We start from the raw sequence: 16,141 nt of genomic DNA, 5'->3' as shown, positions 1-16,141 counted from the left end.
GGTCCCCACTGAGGGAGTCCTGGGTATGTTTTAGCGCTTTGGGCCAGAGCAATTTAGAAACCTTACCTGCCTGAAGAAAGCAGCTTAGGAACTGTCACTGTAGGCCCCTTAATGTCCTCTCATTTCATAAAAGGTGTTGCTGGTTTCCAGGACTCTTTGGATAGAGTCAAATAGGATAGATAAGAAAGTAGCAGATACTTGAGACTGAAATATGATGTGGCATTAGCATTTCAGTTATATATTTAAAACAAACCCCCCCCCCCACCAAAAAAAGTTTTTTGCTTGCTTGATGGCATTAAGACTGGGAAACCATCAAATCCCTCTAGCATTATTTTGAGGGCCCTCCACTCACAGGTAGAGTTCCTGTGGGTAGATGGCAAGAGAGGAGTGGCCAGGAACACCCAGCGTGCTCCTGTGGGGCTCCCTGCTCCCCCCCGGCCCTGCCCCTTAGGCAGGGCCACTCACTCTGGCATTCAGAGACCACGTGGACAGTGACGGGGGTGGGGTGGGCTGCAAGAGCGGTGAGTTCACAGAATAACAGAGTTCCCTTACCTCTCTCATTTGATACCGCTGTTTGTTCTGGTCTGGATCCCTTGGAACAATTGGTTTTCTCTTCGTTTCCACAGGTGAAATACCACTTACGGTTCAGTTACACGCGAAGAAATTACATGTGGACCCAGGCAGGCTCCTTTTTCTTGAAAGAGACGGAGGGATGGCACACCACTTCCCTTTTTCCACTTTTTCCAAGTCCAGGACCGAGGGAACCCACATCCCCTGATGGCGGGGAACCCGGTGAGATGCACCTTTCAGGTTTCATTACGCGCCCAAGGTGCTGCCTGGTGATAATCACCTGGGGAAAACCACCTTGCATTTCTCTGCAGAAATACTTCTTTAGTAATATTTTATCTTCTTTGTAGCAGAAGAAAAAACAGCCAGTAAAACTGTCTTCTGTAAAGCTAAAATAATCTTTGAAAACCACAGAGCTCTCTTCCTATTTCTCAGAAGACACGTACTCTTGAATGAAACATACATATTTCAGTTTTTAGGAAACTTCAGTGTGCATTGAATATTTTTGGCTTGGTTTTACATTTTCCTTCTCTTCCTTGCTGCCTCTATAGACAGTTTTATGTGTGTTTAAAACTCTGTGGTTGTGTAATTGATCTGTGTTTTAATTGAATCAGTGGAACGTTTGTAGAAGTTGAATCTCGGGTTGTTATCCCCCATCAGTGTGTGTATTGGTCTGTTCCATGTGACTTTAGCAGGCAGTTTGCATGTTTGACTCCTCTAAAACATGGCCACATCTTGGAACAAGCTAGATAGCCAAGAGGTAACAAGACTAGACGTCACCTTCAGGCTGAGACCCAAGTGCAGGTTCCATAACATCCAGAGTGTTGCAGAGAACAGAGGATTCCCCAGGTCTGCGGGAGGCAAAGCTTGTTAGAGGTTTTGATGAAAAGACCCAGGAATGTCCTTAAATGGAGAACCAGGCAGGCAGGATGTAGGAAGAAGGCAGTATGTGTGCAGCCAGTATTTATGGACGGGTTAGTGTCAGGGCCTGTCACCAAGCTGATGTTCCAGGGCAAGAGTTTAAATCCAGGAAAGGAATTAAGATGAGTAAGGCAAGGTGAGGTGCAAGAGGCCCCAGAATGAGGTTCTGGACAGGCCACCGACCCTGCAGATAAGGAGAAAGCACATCCACAGCAGGAGGGAATGGTTGCCGAGACCCAGGAGCTGGGCGAGATCCCCTGCTTGTTGCACAGTCTCCCTAAGCTTAGAAACAGCAGCACAAAAGTTCTCAGAGAAAAAGACTGACAGGTTTCAAGGACATAATATTGGTATTAAAAGCAAACAGAAGACTGGAGAAAACATTTTCAGCAAATGACAAAGGGTAAATATCTTTTGTTATATAAAGGACTCATACAAAACAGTTAGAAAAACATGGAGGCCCCAAGCACTGTGGAGAGGATGGGAACCTGGCACCCAGCAGGCGCTTGGTAAATGTAGCCCTGTGTTCTCCCCTAGCCCAGCCCCAAAGGTCCATACATTAGACCCACCAATTCCCTGATGAGGATTTAACCCTGGAATAGTAAAGGAAGGAGAAAACCACATGCACAAATATTTTCACTATAGCTTTACTTATGATCACAAAGATTTCAGCAATGGGAAATGACTGGTTACAGAGTGATGGCTTCATTCCTCAGAGTGTTGAGCAGCCAGCCACACAGGTCATGATGATGAAGAACGCGTGGTAACACAGCAAAGCCTTTCAGGAGAACAGTGTATGAGCAAGATATTTCATGGGGTAGGTGGTGTGATGTGAAAAGATACTGGCTTTGAAGCCAAAGAGGCCACGGTCCCACTTCAGCTTTGCCCTGCCACCAGCTGTGTGGCTCAACTGCCTGGGCCTCGGTGGTTCCATCTGTTCAGTGGGGATATTGTTAGCTCCTCTGCAGCTTTGTTGTAAAGATGAGAACCAAACCCCTACCCAGCACAACAATGGGTGGCCTTAACTGAGCACCTACTACTGTCACAATCATAAAAAGACTTAAACCTAAGGGAAACAGTAGAAACATACAGGTATGATAACCCTATGTAGCGGCATGGTTGGCATATTGCTTTTCTCTTTTCTAGAGGCTGGAACCCAGGCAGTTCTGTGTTACAGAGCATCAGATCTTCTAAATGTCACTGTATTTTATAAGTGAGGGTGTCTACACCATCCAGACTTGCACCCATGTCCCCTCTCTGTTTCCCAGGCTCAGACTTCAGCAGATCAGGCTGCCTTGTTCTCTCCCGAAGCCATACCGACTCCTTCCTTAGGCTCCGTCTCTCCCAAGTTTAGCTCTGGACTAGAATACCGTATCCCCAGTCTGCCACTCCTCCCAGGCCCTTTACATTTTCAGAATTTTAGTTCGAACCACTTTGAGGGGGTCAAAAAGGACCAGCATGGAGAAACCACAAGGTATAAAAAGGTCTTACGGCCATGGTGTCTGCCTCCTTTTAAGATGGTAACTCGACGGCAGAGCTCTCAGTGCTTGGCAGAGTCAGGGCACTCCAAAGATGTCCACGTCCTAATTCCCAGAACCTGTGAATATGTCAGGACACATGGCACAAAGGGGAATCAGGGTGGCAGATGGAATTAAAGTTGCTAACCAGCCAGCCTTAAGATAGCCAGACTATTGTCGATTATCCCAGTGGACCCACTTGTAATTACTAGGTCCTTAAAAATGGACAAGGAAGGCAGAAGAGAGGGTCAGAGAAAGATGGGATGGCAGCACCAGGGTCAAAGAGATGCTGCCTGGCTAGCTTGGAAGTAGGAGGGAGGGGTCACGAGCCAGGGAATTCTGGAGGTGCCTACAAACTAGAAGAGTGAAGGAGGCCTTAGGGCATCAGGTGACGTCACTCTGCGGCTACATTCAACAGGGAGACCCTAGTACAGCTCAGTGCACATGGCTCTCTGAGATGGGAGCACGCCATGCAGCAGCTTTTCCAACACACGTTGACCTCATGTGCTAGAACATCCTGTGCCTTTATACTCAGGGTACATCCGAGAAGGCTTCCTGGCTGTGCAGCATGCTGTGGACAGAGCCATTATGCAGTACCACACAAATGCCTCCACACGTCAGCTATTTGAGAAGCTCACCGTGATCGCAAAGAGGTTCCCGTACCCACCTTTCATTTCGGACCCTTTTCTGGTCGCCATCCAGTACCAGCTCCCCCTGCTGCTCATGCTGAGTTTCACTTATACCTCACTCACCATCATCAGGGCTGTCGTGCAGGAAAAGGAGAAGAAACTGAAGGTAACGGTAATTGCATTTGGCTTTAAAACATTTTGGCAAGTTGATTCTAGGCAGTGCTGGGGCGGCTGTGTCCCGGGCCCTGTCATCAGGCCTGGGCGGCTCCTGGGTGCTGGAGCCACAGAGCGGTTTGGATTGAGGCAGCTGCCCGTGGCGGCTCTGGCCTACTTCAGGGCTTCTTTGAAACCAGCCCTGGTATATCCAAATTTTTAAAACCGTAAGAAAGTACCGTATTTTGTATGCAGTATACGAAGAACTGAAGGTGGCTCTGGAGCTGCCTTGTCCAGCAGGGGACCCACGAGCCCTTGGGTTTCCAGCATTTGCAGTGTGTCTGGGCTAAGCTAAGTCATGCTGAGAGTGTAAAACACACACCAGATTGTTTAAACCTTAGTGTGATAAAAAAAAAAAAAAAAAGAATGTAAACTATCTCATTAGTACTTTCTATGTTGATTATACATTGAAAAGACAATATTTTGGACATATTGCTTTAAATCAAATACATTACTGAACTTAATTTTACTTGTTTCTTTTAACTTTTTCTTTGTGGCTCCTATAAAGTCTACAAATTACGTATGGAGCTTGCAGTTTCTGTTGAACAGAACTGCTCTAGAGATTAGATGAAGAGTGAGCCAAAATGTTTAAATATATGGCTGAGCAGAAGGCAAATTCATTCTGCAAATAGATCAAGGACAACTGTAGCTCTCGACTGTCAAGTACAATATGATGGGAAATTCAGAGGTGTATGAAGTGTCACTCTAAAAGAATATTATGGACTTAACTGAGTGTACCTGAATGAATAATGTCACCTGTAAATCCATACCAATGACATTACCAGAAGTATCCAAGATTTATTTAAAGTTCCTTTTTTGGCAATATCTGCAGTGCCAATGAAATGACATTTAGAGTATTCTCAGAGGCACCAAATCTGTTAGTACTGGGGCAGGAAGAACCAGTGAGGTGGGTACTGTCTGCTTGGGCACCTTAAATAACATTGATAAAATATAATCTGTAGTTTAAATAGTTAGCAGGGGACAATGAAATGGTTCAGAAAATAATGTTTGTACACATGCACACCTACAGATACATAGATAAAACCAACGTGGCAGGATGTTAAGTGATTATTGGATCTAACTGGTGGGTATGTGAGTGACCACTGTACCAATCTTCTCATTTTTCTGATGTCATGAACTTGTGCATAAGAAGAAGCTAGAAAATCAAGAGCCTGGCATGGTGCCTGGCTTATAAGAGACAGTCTATGCTGGTCCCTTCCTCCAGACTAGCGCTATCCAGTGGGACATACCACGACAATGGACGGACATGTTCTGTGTCTGTTGTCCACTGTTGTCACCACTGGGCACTTGTGCCTAGCACAGCTAAGGAGCTGAATTTTCAATTTTATGAATTTCAATTGAAATAGCCTCGTGTGGCCACTGGCCGCAGTATTGAACAGCATAGTCTTATGTATTCTGGGACAGTGGAATAGCAGGGTTTCCTCACCACACCTCCTAATGCCTGACTAGGACCCTTGAGGAAGGCCTATCCCCAGCATCCATGTGCTTCTGTCCTTCTTATAGGGGCCTCTGCCCCTCACAATAGTTTGGAACCCTCATTTCAGAATAGCAGGAGGGGAGACAGTGCCTCTTGCTTCCGAAGCATTCCCACAGCCGCTGTTGATCCTGGGACCGCCCTGGGGCCACTCTTGCAGCAAGGATATCAGTGTGGTTGGCACTAGACAATGGGGGGGCCAGGCTCTGCTCTTCGGACTCAGGACGCCAACACCAGCTGCCCCACCACACAGCTTCTTGGAGGGGCACTCAGGGACACCCGGAGAAGACTGGGAGGCACAAGCTGGGAGTTTGGGGCTGCTACAAGGAATGAAGGGCTGCCAAAGGAGTTCATTAGCTTAGGCAACACAATGCATGCCCACCTCAGGCCCTGACTGAAGCATGGGGTGAAGGGGGTGGGGCGTGTAATGGCTGAGGAGAGAGCAAGGGAGCTCATATGGGTGAGGAAGATGTCTAGTCCTGTCTGGGAAGCAGAGAAGGCGTCCCAGGTGGGTAGCACTTAAGGCAAAATTCCTCATGCCCCAAGGTCAAGGGCTGACATGACAGTGGGACCCATGTCTTCTGCCTCTGGCCAGTGTGTATTTCACTCTTTCTGCCCCTGGCCTCTGGCCCAGGTGTCCCATGTCCTCTTTTGGCTCGAGTATGACACCACATATCTGCCTCACACTCATACACACACAGGCTCTAGGGAAAGTCAGTGTGAGGAAGGCTCCAGGGCCTGGTATGGCAGGCAGTGGGAACAGGGGTGTCAGCAGGGGGTGTGTCAGGGCGAGTGTCGGAGTGCGTGCCGCTCTTCCCCCAGGAGTACATGCGCATGATGGGACTCAGCAGCTGGCTGCACTGGACCGCGTGGTTCCTGCTCTTCTTCCTCTTCCTCCTCGTCACTGTCTCTTTCATGACTCTGCTCTTCTGTGTCAAGGTAAATATGGCTGCGAGAGGGGGTCTGATGTCCTGAGCATGGCATTCAAGTTGATGGGAGAGCCAGAGGTCACCATTAGTACCACCACAGAGACCCCAAGATTCCACGTTTGCAGGTTTCAAGGGAGTCTGTCTGCCTGGGCTCAGTAGAGAGGAGCAGTGGTTTCTCAGTCATGCACTCAGCATAGCCCCTTTGCCAATCCCCACCCATCTCATTTATGGCCGGAACATTTACTGTCTCCACCGTCCCTGCTGTAACCTGTGTGCTGACATCTGGGCGGCACACCATGCAGGTGAAGAAGGACGTGGCAGTACTCGCACACAGCGACCCCTCACTGGTGCTGGTCTTCCTGGCCTGCTTCGCCATCTCCTCCATCTCCTTCAGCTTCATGGTCAGCACCTTCTTCAGCAAAGGTGAGTCTTCCTGCCCCCTGGGAACAGAGAACTGTGGGTGGTGAAACCTCAGAAAATGGGCGATTTCATTTAGGATAAATAGAAATAACCCAGAAACTGAAGGATTTTTTTGTACTCGGTACCTTCCTTTGGGCTCAATTTTCTGGGTGTTGAAGCACATCCCTGAATAATTCTTTTTTTTAATTTATTTTTTATTATAATTGACATACAGTAGGTATATTAGTTCCAGGTATACAACATAACAATTCAACACTTATGTACCTTACAAAGTGATCACCATAGTAAGTCTAGTAATTATCTGTCACCATATATAGTTATAATGATGTTATTGACTCTTTTTCTCATGAGCCATGAGCATTACATCCTCATGGCTTATTTTATAATGGGAAGTTTGTACTTCTTAATCCCCTTCCCCTTTTCCACCTCTCCCCGTACCCCCCGCCCCTCTGGCAACCATCAGTTTGTTCTCTGTATCTCTGTGTTTGTTTCTGTTTGTTTGTTTTGTTTTTTAGATTCCATGTGTAAGTGAGATCATATGGTATTTGTCTTTCTGTCCAACTTATTTCATGCAACACAATACTCTCTAGGTTCATCCATGTTGTCTCAAAAAGCAAGATTTCATTCCTTTTATGGCTGAGTAATATTCCTTTGTACCACATATAGGTGTATATGTGCTCTGTATATGTATATGTGTGGTATATATATGTACCACATCTTTATCCATTCGTCTATTGATGGACCCTTAGGGTGCTTCCATATCTTTGCTATTATAAATAATACTGCAGTGAACATAGGGGTGCATATATCTTTTCAAATAATTGTTTTGTGGTCTTCAGATAAATGCTTGGGAGTGGAATTGCTGGGTCATGTGATGGTTTTATTTTTAATTTTTTGAGGATTGTCAATACTGTTTTTCACGGTGACTGCACTAATTTACGCTCTTCCGAGCTATGTGCAGGGTTCCCTTTTCTCTACATTCTCACCAACACATTCTTGTTGTCTTTTTGATGATAGCCATTTGTACAGGTAGGAGGTTTTGATTTGCATTTTCCTGATATCAGTGATGTTGAGCATCTTTTCACATGTCTGTTGACCATCTCTATGTCGTTTTTGAAGAAATGTCTACTTAGGTCCTCTGCTGTATAATAAAATGTATAAACATTTAGATCTGCATAACTCAGTAAGCAATATTTTCAAAATTATCAATGCATCGTGTTACAAAATTATGCAAGAAGATTAATCCACTCAAAGTGCAAGTTAGACCAATGGATTTAGTGTAACAGTATGAAAAGTTCATTGGTTAGTTTCATTCCACATGGCACCTAACCTTTAAGAAACTACTACTTGCTGAATGGTATAGTGTCAAAAAAGAATATCCACAAATATCTGAAAGGCTATTAAATATCCCTCCCTTTTCTGACTGCTTACCTGTGTGAAGCTGATTTCTTTATTCACTTCACCCAAAACAATGCAACACAACAGAGTGAATGCAGAAGCAAATATGACAATCCAGTTGTAATCTAAGACATGCAGAGGTTTGCCAAAATGTAACAATGCACTTTAAATTATGGGAAAAAGAGCTGTTTTTCATAAAAACATTTATGTTAACTTATAATGGGTTTATTATTTTTATGCTTAAATATCTAATATCTTTAAATTTCATTAATATTAATTTCTAATTTAGTAAACATTGTTATATATACATGTAATCCACATAAACAAAAGTTCTTTGACATCCTTAATAATTCTTAGGGAGTAAAAGAGTCCTAAGACCAAAGCATTTGAGAGCTGCCAGTGTGGACTAAAGCCACACTCTTTTCCTCACACCTCTACAACCCAGTCCTCGCCTCTCTCAGGTCTTTCCCATGTGTCACCTTCTCATCAAAGCTTTCCTTGGCCACCTGGTCAGTCGGAGCCCCTGATCCAAAGAATGTCTTATCCCCATTCTTTGTCTTGTTGCTTAATCGTTGCCTCTCTGTGTCCCCACAGGAATATAAACTTGGATGTGGTAGGGCTTTGTCTGTCTTGGCCACACAGGTCTCCCTGGGGCCTGAAACAGGGCCTGGCACAGAGTAGGCACTCAGCGAGTATCTGTGGGATGAACAGGTGAATGAGGAGAGGAATATTGGGCCCTAGCCAGGTAGCTAAGTTAGTCAGAGCACTGTCCTGATACGTCAAGGTTATGGGTTTGATCCCCAGTCAGGGCACATGCAAGAATCAACCAGTGAGTGTGTAAATAAGTAGAACAACAAATTGATCTCTTGATCTCTCTCTCTCCCTCTCTCTCTTTCTCTCCCCTCCTCTGCCCTTGCCCCACTCCTCTCTCTGTAAAATCAATAAATTTTAAAAGAAGCGGGGGAAGACCATGCAAGAAGCAAGGCTGGGGCGGCGGGTTCAATATTAGTCATGTCAAGTGTGCAGTGTCAAGGCAACTGGAGGTGAAGTCTGGAGGAGAGGAGAGGGCTGGGAAAGTCAGTGTGTGGTCCTGGGAGGAGGAGGGCGCCTGCCGCCCCGGGTGGGGTCACATTCCTTAGGGCACAGGCACCCTGTCAAGAGAAAAGACTGCAGGCCAAGCCTGGAGTTTCCCAGCACCAGGGCCTGTGAGCCACCAGACTCCCTCCCTGGGACATAGGGCATGTCCACTGTTTCAGGGCATTTTCTGGCATGATTTCGTCACATGTACTTTCCTCTCCATCTGTAGCCAATATGGCAGCAGCCGTCGGGGGCTGCCTATACTTCTTTACATACATCCCCTACTTCTTCGTTGCTCCTCGATACAACTGGATGACTCTTAGCCAGAAGCTTTTCTCTTGTATCCTGTCCAATGTCGCCATGGCAATGGGGGCCCAGCTCATTGGAAAATTTGAAGCAAAAGGTGAGTATTTTCATTTTCACAAACTGCCCTTGCTGATTCAATTTCACCCAGAGAGAGTCTAAGCAGAGGCACCTCCAGCTCCAGTAATAGAAACATCAGGACATCTAGGCAAGTGATGCATTTGGGAGACAGGTCCTCAGTATCCACCACTTGGCTGGCATAGTTCAGGCTTTGAGTTCCCTTGAAGTCCTGCCTGGAACCAGCTGTTCCTGCAGGAAAGCACTGGACGTGCGCATCTGCACCTGCCAACATGGGACTCCACTCAATTAGATCCCACTCCCTGAGTCTCTTCCTGCATCAAGAGGCATTCAGAATGATTACACACAAGGTCTCAAAGCCCATTATTTTTTTAAATAATGTTTTATTTTTCAATTTCAGTTGATGTACAATATTATATTATGATGTACGACCCAGTGATTAGACATTTATGTAACTTATGAAGTGATCACTATAATCAATCTAGTACCCATCTGACACCATCCATAGTTATTGTAATATTATTGGCTATGCTGTATTTTATATTCCCGTGACTGTTGTGTAACTACCAATGTGTATTTCTTAATTGCTTCACCTTTTTTACCCATACCCCAAATCCCCTTCCCATTTGTCAACCATCAAAATGTTGTCTGTGTCTATGAGTCTGTTTCTGTTCTGCTTGTTCCTCTATCTTGTTTTTTAAGATTCCACATTTAAGTGAAATCATATGGCATTTGTCTTCCTCTGTCTGTCAAAGTCTGTGGGTTTTGATCTACCCCCAGTTCTCCGTAAAGTAGTACAATTAACATCTCCCCCCTCCCTGGTCCCCTAAAACCTACAATGATTGACAATGAGGATGAGGAGGCCCAAGGGAAAAAAACAAGACACAGACCAGTACATTGTTTACTTGATTTTTGTGAAATTTCCTGATTTTTAAAATATCGTGAAGATCAAATAATACCCTTTTTCTGGCTAACTTTGCAAACCTGCAGTAGCCACTCAGATTTAAATTGATGGAGTCAAGCCTACTCCTCTAAAGTGATGAGAAAGCATCTACTGTAACCCTTTACCCCTCACATACTGGGAAGTCTCCCGAGATGGAGAGCTCACCTCTTAGGAGAAAGCCCACTCATTTCCGGATCACTCAAACCCCTCGCACAGAAGGGCCTTGGAGAGGTGGATGGGCTCAGACTGGCCCTCCTGTCTTGCTTGCTCTGCTTCCAAGAGAAGGATCAAGGGGTGCAGGTAAGTTTCTGCAAGGCTCGTGTCGTGCTAGTATCGTGCCCCTGTTGTTCTGGCTCTACTAGCAGGAGGTAAAATGCAATCTCTCGTCTACACGACTGACCTGTGTGCATTTTAAGACCATCTGGGCCCTGCCCTGTCCAAATGTTCTCTTTTTTCAGGCCGAATGCTCTCGTTTCTTCCAACCATATAATTACTAATTGTTTTAGCTTCTGTTTGGGGTGGAGGGCAGGTCTATGTAAAGAGGCAGGTGGGCAGCCACAGAAACCTTCAATGTAGCTTTAAAAAAAAAAAAAATCCGTGCTCGCTTCGGCAGCACATATACTAAAATTGGAACGATACAGAGAAGATTAGCATGGCCCCTGCGCAAGGATGACACGCAAATTCGTGAAGCGTTCCATATTTTTACTTCCCTGAATTTAAAAGTTACATCTTTGCATTTCTGCTAGGTTCCCAGTAATAGATATGACTTATATGTGAAATTTTTTATAAAGAAGTCATTTTCACTAACGCAGTGATTATCTCTGATATATGTATAGTGAAATCCACAAAACTGTAGAAGTGCTAAATGCTGTAAGGAATTCAGGTTGTATGAATACTACAACCCTATAATAAATTTTACCACATTCAACCATTAAAAAAAAAAAAAAAAATCCTCACCTGAGGATATTTATTGATTTTAAAGAGAGAGGACGGGAGAGAGAGAAACATCGATGTGAGAGATAAACATTGATCAGTTGCCTCCCACGTGCTTCCCAGGCAAGGACTGAACCCACAACCTAAGTATGTGCCCTGATCACGGATCAAACTCACACCCTTTCTGGTGTACGGGATGATGCTCCAACCAGTTGCGCCACCCGGCCAAGGCCAGTGTAGCTTTATCTTTTTTTTTTCAATGGGACTTTATCTTTACTTAGAACTTTTTTTCTTCAGTTGGCAATGTCTTCTAACACTTTAGCTTTAAATATGTGTTTCCATGTTTAGTTGTGTGCAGTACAGTGTAGATTTTTTTAATGCAGTTATTTCCAGTGTTCGAATACTTTTTTAAAGGTCACTAACAAAGAAGAATCTAACTATATAATGCCTCTTATTTTTCAAAGTTTTGTACTGAGTTATCTTAAAACATATGAATTTCTAGTTATTTCAAGGTGAACATTGATCAAGACCTGAGAGCAGCCATTTTTATCAGGGATCCTCGAGCCAACAGAAGGTCTTCTGGCTACACAGAATCCCCGAGCATGATTTGGACTGTGCTATTGCAAAACAAAGAGAAGACAAAACACTATGAGCACTACTAAATAGATCTTCCTATGTGTCTAAAATACTTTACCGCTTTTAAAAAGACTTACATGAAATGCACACTGTTCCAGTGTTGGGCTTACCCCAAATCACATATATGTATATGTATGTGTATGTGTGTACATACATGTATATGTATATGTATATTGTGTATATGGATATGTGTTTATGTATATATGTCACAGATCAAATGTGAGTCCCTCTAGTCAGTTAATAAGTTTCTGCTGACTCTGCAATATCGATTTTGTAACTTAGTCTTCAAGGCCTGAAGAGAATCATCAGATTCTCTATAAAAGCAGGAAGGGAGAGGTCATGCTGACTTTGCAGTGATGCATCATGTGTGCTGTTGTAGGAGGGAAGGGAGCTGCAGGTCTGTTTCAGGCCCATTTCCTGGTGTGTCTTCCAGGCACAGGCATCCAATGGCGAGACCTCCTGAGTCCCGTAAATGTGGACGATGACTTCTCCTTTGGGCAAGTGCTGGGCATGCTGCTTTTTGACTCCGTCCTCTATGGCCTGGTGACCTGGTATGTGGAAGCCATCTTCCCGGGGCAGTTCGGTGTGCCCCAGCCCTGGTACTTCTTCATCATGGTGAGTCCTGATGGCCCTGCACTTCACACAGGCCATCCCTGGGTCAGGGGTGGGTAGGGGTGCCAGTAATGGGCAGGGTGGGTGCATGTTTCCCCAGCACTCACTCTGGGTCTTCTTCAGTCCCTGACATTCGATGCCTAGTCAGGCCAGGATATAGGACCTTACCCTGTGCTCAACTGGTGAGCAGTATGTCCATAAGGACCCTGAGGCCATCCCCACAACCTGACCCCCTGAGATGGCCCCTGCGCTCCAGAGTCTGAGAGGAGCTCACGGTGGCCCACCATCCACAGTACCGACACACCCTCACCCTTGGCCTCTCTCTCGTGTCATTTGTTCAGTTTTCTGCATACAAAGTAATATTTCTTGTAAAAATAATTGCATTGCTGGAATATACAGCACAGTCCTGCTCCCCGGAGATGAACACTGCTGACATTTTGATGTGTAGTTCTTTTGATTTTTTTTCTTTTTTCTTTTTTTAATTTTAAAGATTGTATTTATTTTTAGAGAGGGGAAGGGAGAAAGAGAGGGAGAGAAACATCAATGTGTGGTTGCATCTCACGCACCCCCTGCTGGGGACCTAGCCTGCAACCCAGACATGTGCCTTACACTGGGAATCGAACCAGCAACCCTATGGTTCCCAGGCTGGTGCTCAATCCACTGAGCCACACCAGCTACTCTAGCAGGCTGATTTTTTTCTATACATAGACTACCTTCTAGCATATGTGAATGGGTATATAACATATATACATTTGCTTTTAAATAAAAAGACTCATTGTAAAAATACTTTTAGACTTTTATTTATATATTTATAAATTGTTTTATTTATAAATACATCTATATTTAAATTTTTAATTTTTATAATTGATATGAGAGAGAGGAAAAAAAATCAATTTGTTTGTCTACTTATTTACGCATTCATTGGTTTATTCTTGTATGTACCCTGACCGGGAATCAAACCCACAAACTTGTTATATTGGGATGACACTCTAACCAACTGAGTACCCAGCCAGGGCTCAATATATCTATATTTAAATATATGCATATTTATGAACCAGTTTCATTTTTTTTTAATAACTGCACAGTATTTCATGGAAGTCCTACCATGTGTTTAATTCCCTATTGATGGTTAGTTATGTTGCTACTTCAACATTCTTTATTTGATTAAACAGGTATTTATCAAGTATCCAGTACATATTTGATCAAATCTAAATTACCACTAATTCTTCAAGGCACTATTACTTTATCATTAAGAAAGAAAAATACAGTTAAACTGTGGCATTCCATGATTTCTAAGACACAGTCTGATTCATAGTCATTCAAAATGTACGAAATGTGTGGCTTAAAGCCATACGGTTAATGGTGTGCCAGAACTATTCCAGATACCAGAAATGCACTGGGAACATAGTTATGGGTTAAATGAATTGTCCCCCTCAAAGGCTTACTTCTGGGAAAAACTCCTCCAGGACCCTGCTCTCACCTTTCCGGTAGCCCTGCCCACATCCCTGTGTTATCTATGCCTATAGGCCACCCTTGAGGGTAGAAAGTGAATACAGTTTGTGTTTATAGTCTTTCCTCTGGCACAGCCTGTCTGTGTGATAGCTAGACAGAGGGTAGAGGGTCATCTTCCTCTAGATAGGCCAGGGGGTTAGACAGTCATCCTCTAGATGGGGGCGGGGGCGGGGGGTGGCGGGCGGCGAGGCTTCCTCATAGCTGGGGGAGGCCTGATCCTTTGGCTCCTCCTACATTGTTCACAAGCTTCCGTGAATGTGAGTAAGGGTCAGTTGGGATGTGGAGACGCAGCCTCCTTCATTTTCTGCCCTGACATCACTCTAGACTGGAACATTCAATAACTTGTCTGTATTAAACATCATTGTTTGCTTTTCCCTTGTGTCACATCTGAGTTGATGTGATACGACAATAAGTTATCATGCCATGTGGCAGATTGGGAAGCTGGGACTGAGTGCTTCCCTAGGAGTAGAGAGTGAGGGGCTATGCTGGATGTGGGCGCCGCCCTGGGGCTCTAAGCGGTGTCTCCTCTGCAGCAGCATTGTAGGAGGGTAGACTGAGGCCTGGAAGCTGTGTATGTTTAGCATATCAGTTAGTTTTTGCTCTATTTGCCACAAACACAATAACCTGGCATGAATTAGCCATCTGAGACCTATCTGATTTCCATTCTAGCCCTCTTATTGGTGCGTACGCCCAAGGACAGTTTTAGGGAAAGAAGAAGACGATGACCCTGAGAAAGCCCTCAGGACAGAGTACTTTGAAGCTGAGCCGGAGGACCTGGTGGCCGGGATCAAGATCAAACACATATCCAAGGTGTCACACCTATGGGGACAGGCAGGGAAGGGGGACTCCAGAGTCACAGGTGATAAGACCTGCTGCCTTGCCCATGGCCCACTCCAAGCTGGTGGACTGTTCTTCGGGCCCTGTTGCCTCCTGAATCCTCGAGGCTGTTCTCTGACCAGCTCTCCCAGGCACTGGCCACCACTCACACTCTGGGTTCCCAGGGCTCAGTGCAGAGACTCAGGGCTGAGTCAGTAACATGTGCCACTGCTGAGGCTTAACCTCTCAGCTGCTTTGCAGTGAATGCTTGCTGTGCTGGCTGCACAGTGGTGCCTCAGCCTCATAGGCCTTTGATGCCGGACACCAGGGACAGTGGAGACCTGGTGGACTGGAGGAGGCATAGAACAGCGGGAGCCAGCATGGCCTCCACAGCACTCTCTCTGAAACTTCCCACCTCTCTACCTGCTGACTAGTGATGCTGCGCATGGTCCCCTCTGAAACCCTCGGTGGTTATTCTAGAAGAGAGTGGGAGGGACCCATAGAGTAAGTTCCTAAAGGCCCCTGAAGTCCAGGGTGGCCTCTGCCTTTCCTACAGGTATTCAGAGTGGGGAACAAGGACAGGGCAGCCGTCAGAGACCTGAACCTGAACCTGTATGAGGGACAGATTACTGTCCTACTCGGCCACAATGGTGCAGGAAAGACCACTACCCTCTCCATGCTCACAGGTGAGGGGCCACATGGCCACCATGGCAGGAGCAGGGTGAGTGGCAAACGCACTCACAGGCGGGTCCTCGGGTAAATCGAAGTGATGTGGCTGCGGCCCCTCACGAAGTAATGAGGCGTGGATATGGCAAGGCCATCACACCTCTTGCTGACCGGCAGGATATTCAGCTGAACCTAAGCCTTTGGTCTTCTCCTTGGCCCTAGGTCTTTTTCCCCCGACGAGTGGGCGGGCGTATATCAATGGGTACGAAATTTCACAAGATATGGTTCAGATCCGTAGGAGCCTGGGCCTGTGCCCGCAGCACGACGTCCTGTTTGACAACCTAACAGTTAAGGAGCACCTGTATTTCTATGCTCAGGTGAGCTGGCAGTGGGTGGGATTCAGAGGTTGTCCTCATCATGTTTGTTTCTTAGCCTGAATGCTTGGGTCCCCGAGGCAGTTGAGCCATTAGCCTCCTGGC

The 16,141-nt window shown here is 45.5% G+C and overlaps 1 protein-coding gene and 1 non-coding gene across 7 annotated transcripts in view; both read left to right on the top strand.

Moving 5' to 3' along the window:
* The window catches only part of ABCA3 (ATP binding cassette subfamily A member 3), a 49,871-nt gene that overhangs the window by 13,522 nt on the left and 20,208 nt on the right, over positions 1-16,141 (top strand). For all 6 annotated transcript variants that reach the window (XM_054589434.1, XM_054589438.1, XM_054589433.1 and 3 more), the window contains 9 exons: positions 627-792; positions 3,538-3,797; positions 6,162-6,278; positions 6,571-6,691; positions 9,393-9,566; positions 12,490-12,671; positions 14,850-14,990; positions 15,553-15,682; positions 15,885-16,039. In XM_054589434.1, coding sequence (XP_054445409.1) covers positions 627-792; positions 3,538-3,797; positions 6,162-6,278; positions 6,571-6,691; positions 9,393-9,566; positions 12,490-12,671; positions 14,850-14,990; positions 15,553-15,682; positions 15,885-16,039 — 1,446 coding nt within the window. The remainder of the gene's footprint in view (positions 1-626; positions 793-3,537; positions 3,798-6,161; positions 6,279-6,570; positions 6,692-9,392; positions 9,567-12,489; positions 12,672-14,849; positions 14,991-15,552; positions 15,683-15,884; positions 16,040-16,141) is intronic.
* On the top strand, positions 11,085-11,191 carry LOC129083972 (U6 spliceosomal RNA). The gene has a single exon (XR_008530537.1). It is a non-coding gene; the product is annotated as a U6 spliceosomal RNA (small nuclear RNA).

The sequence above is a fragment of the Pteronotus mesoamericanus genome, unplaced genomic scaffold (assembly GCF_021234165.1).
Source record: "Pteronotus mesoamericanus isolate MK-2021 breed Mesoamerican mustached bat unplaced genomic scaffold, CSHL_Meso_final scaffold_167, whole genome shotgun sequence".
In the NCBI taxonomy this organism is placed as follows: Eukaryota; Metazoa; Chordata; class Mammalia; order Chiroptera; family Mormoopidae; genus Pteronotus; species Pteronotus mesoamericanus.
This window is presented reverse-complemented; position numbering and strand designations above follow the sequence as displayed.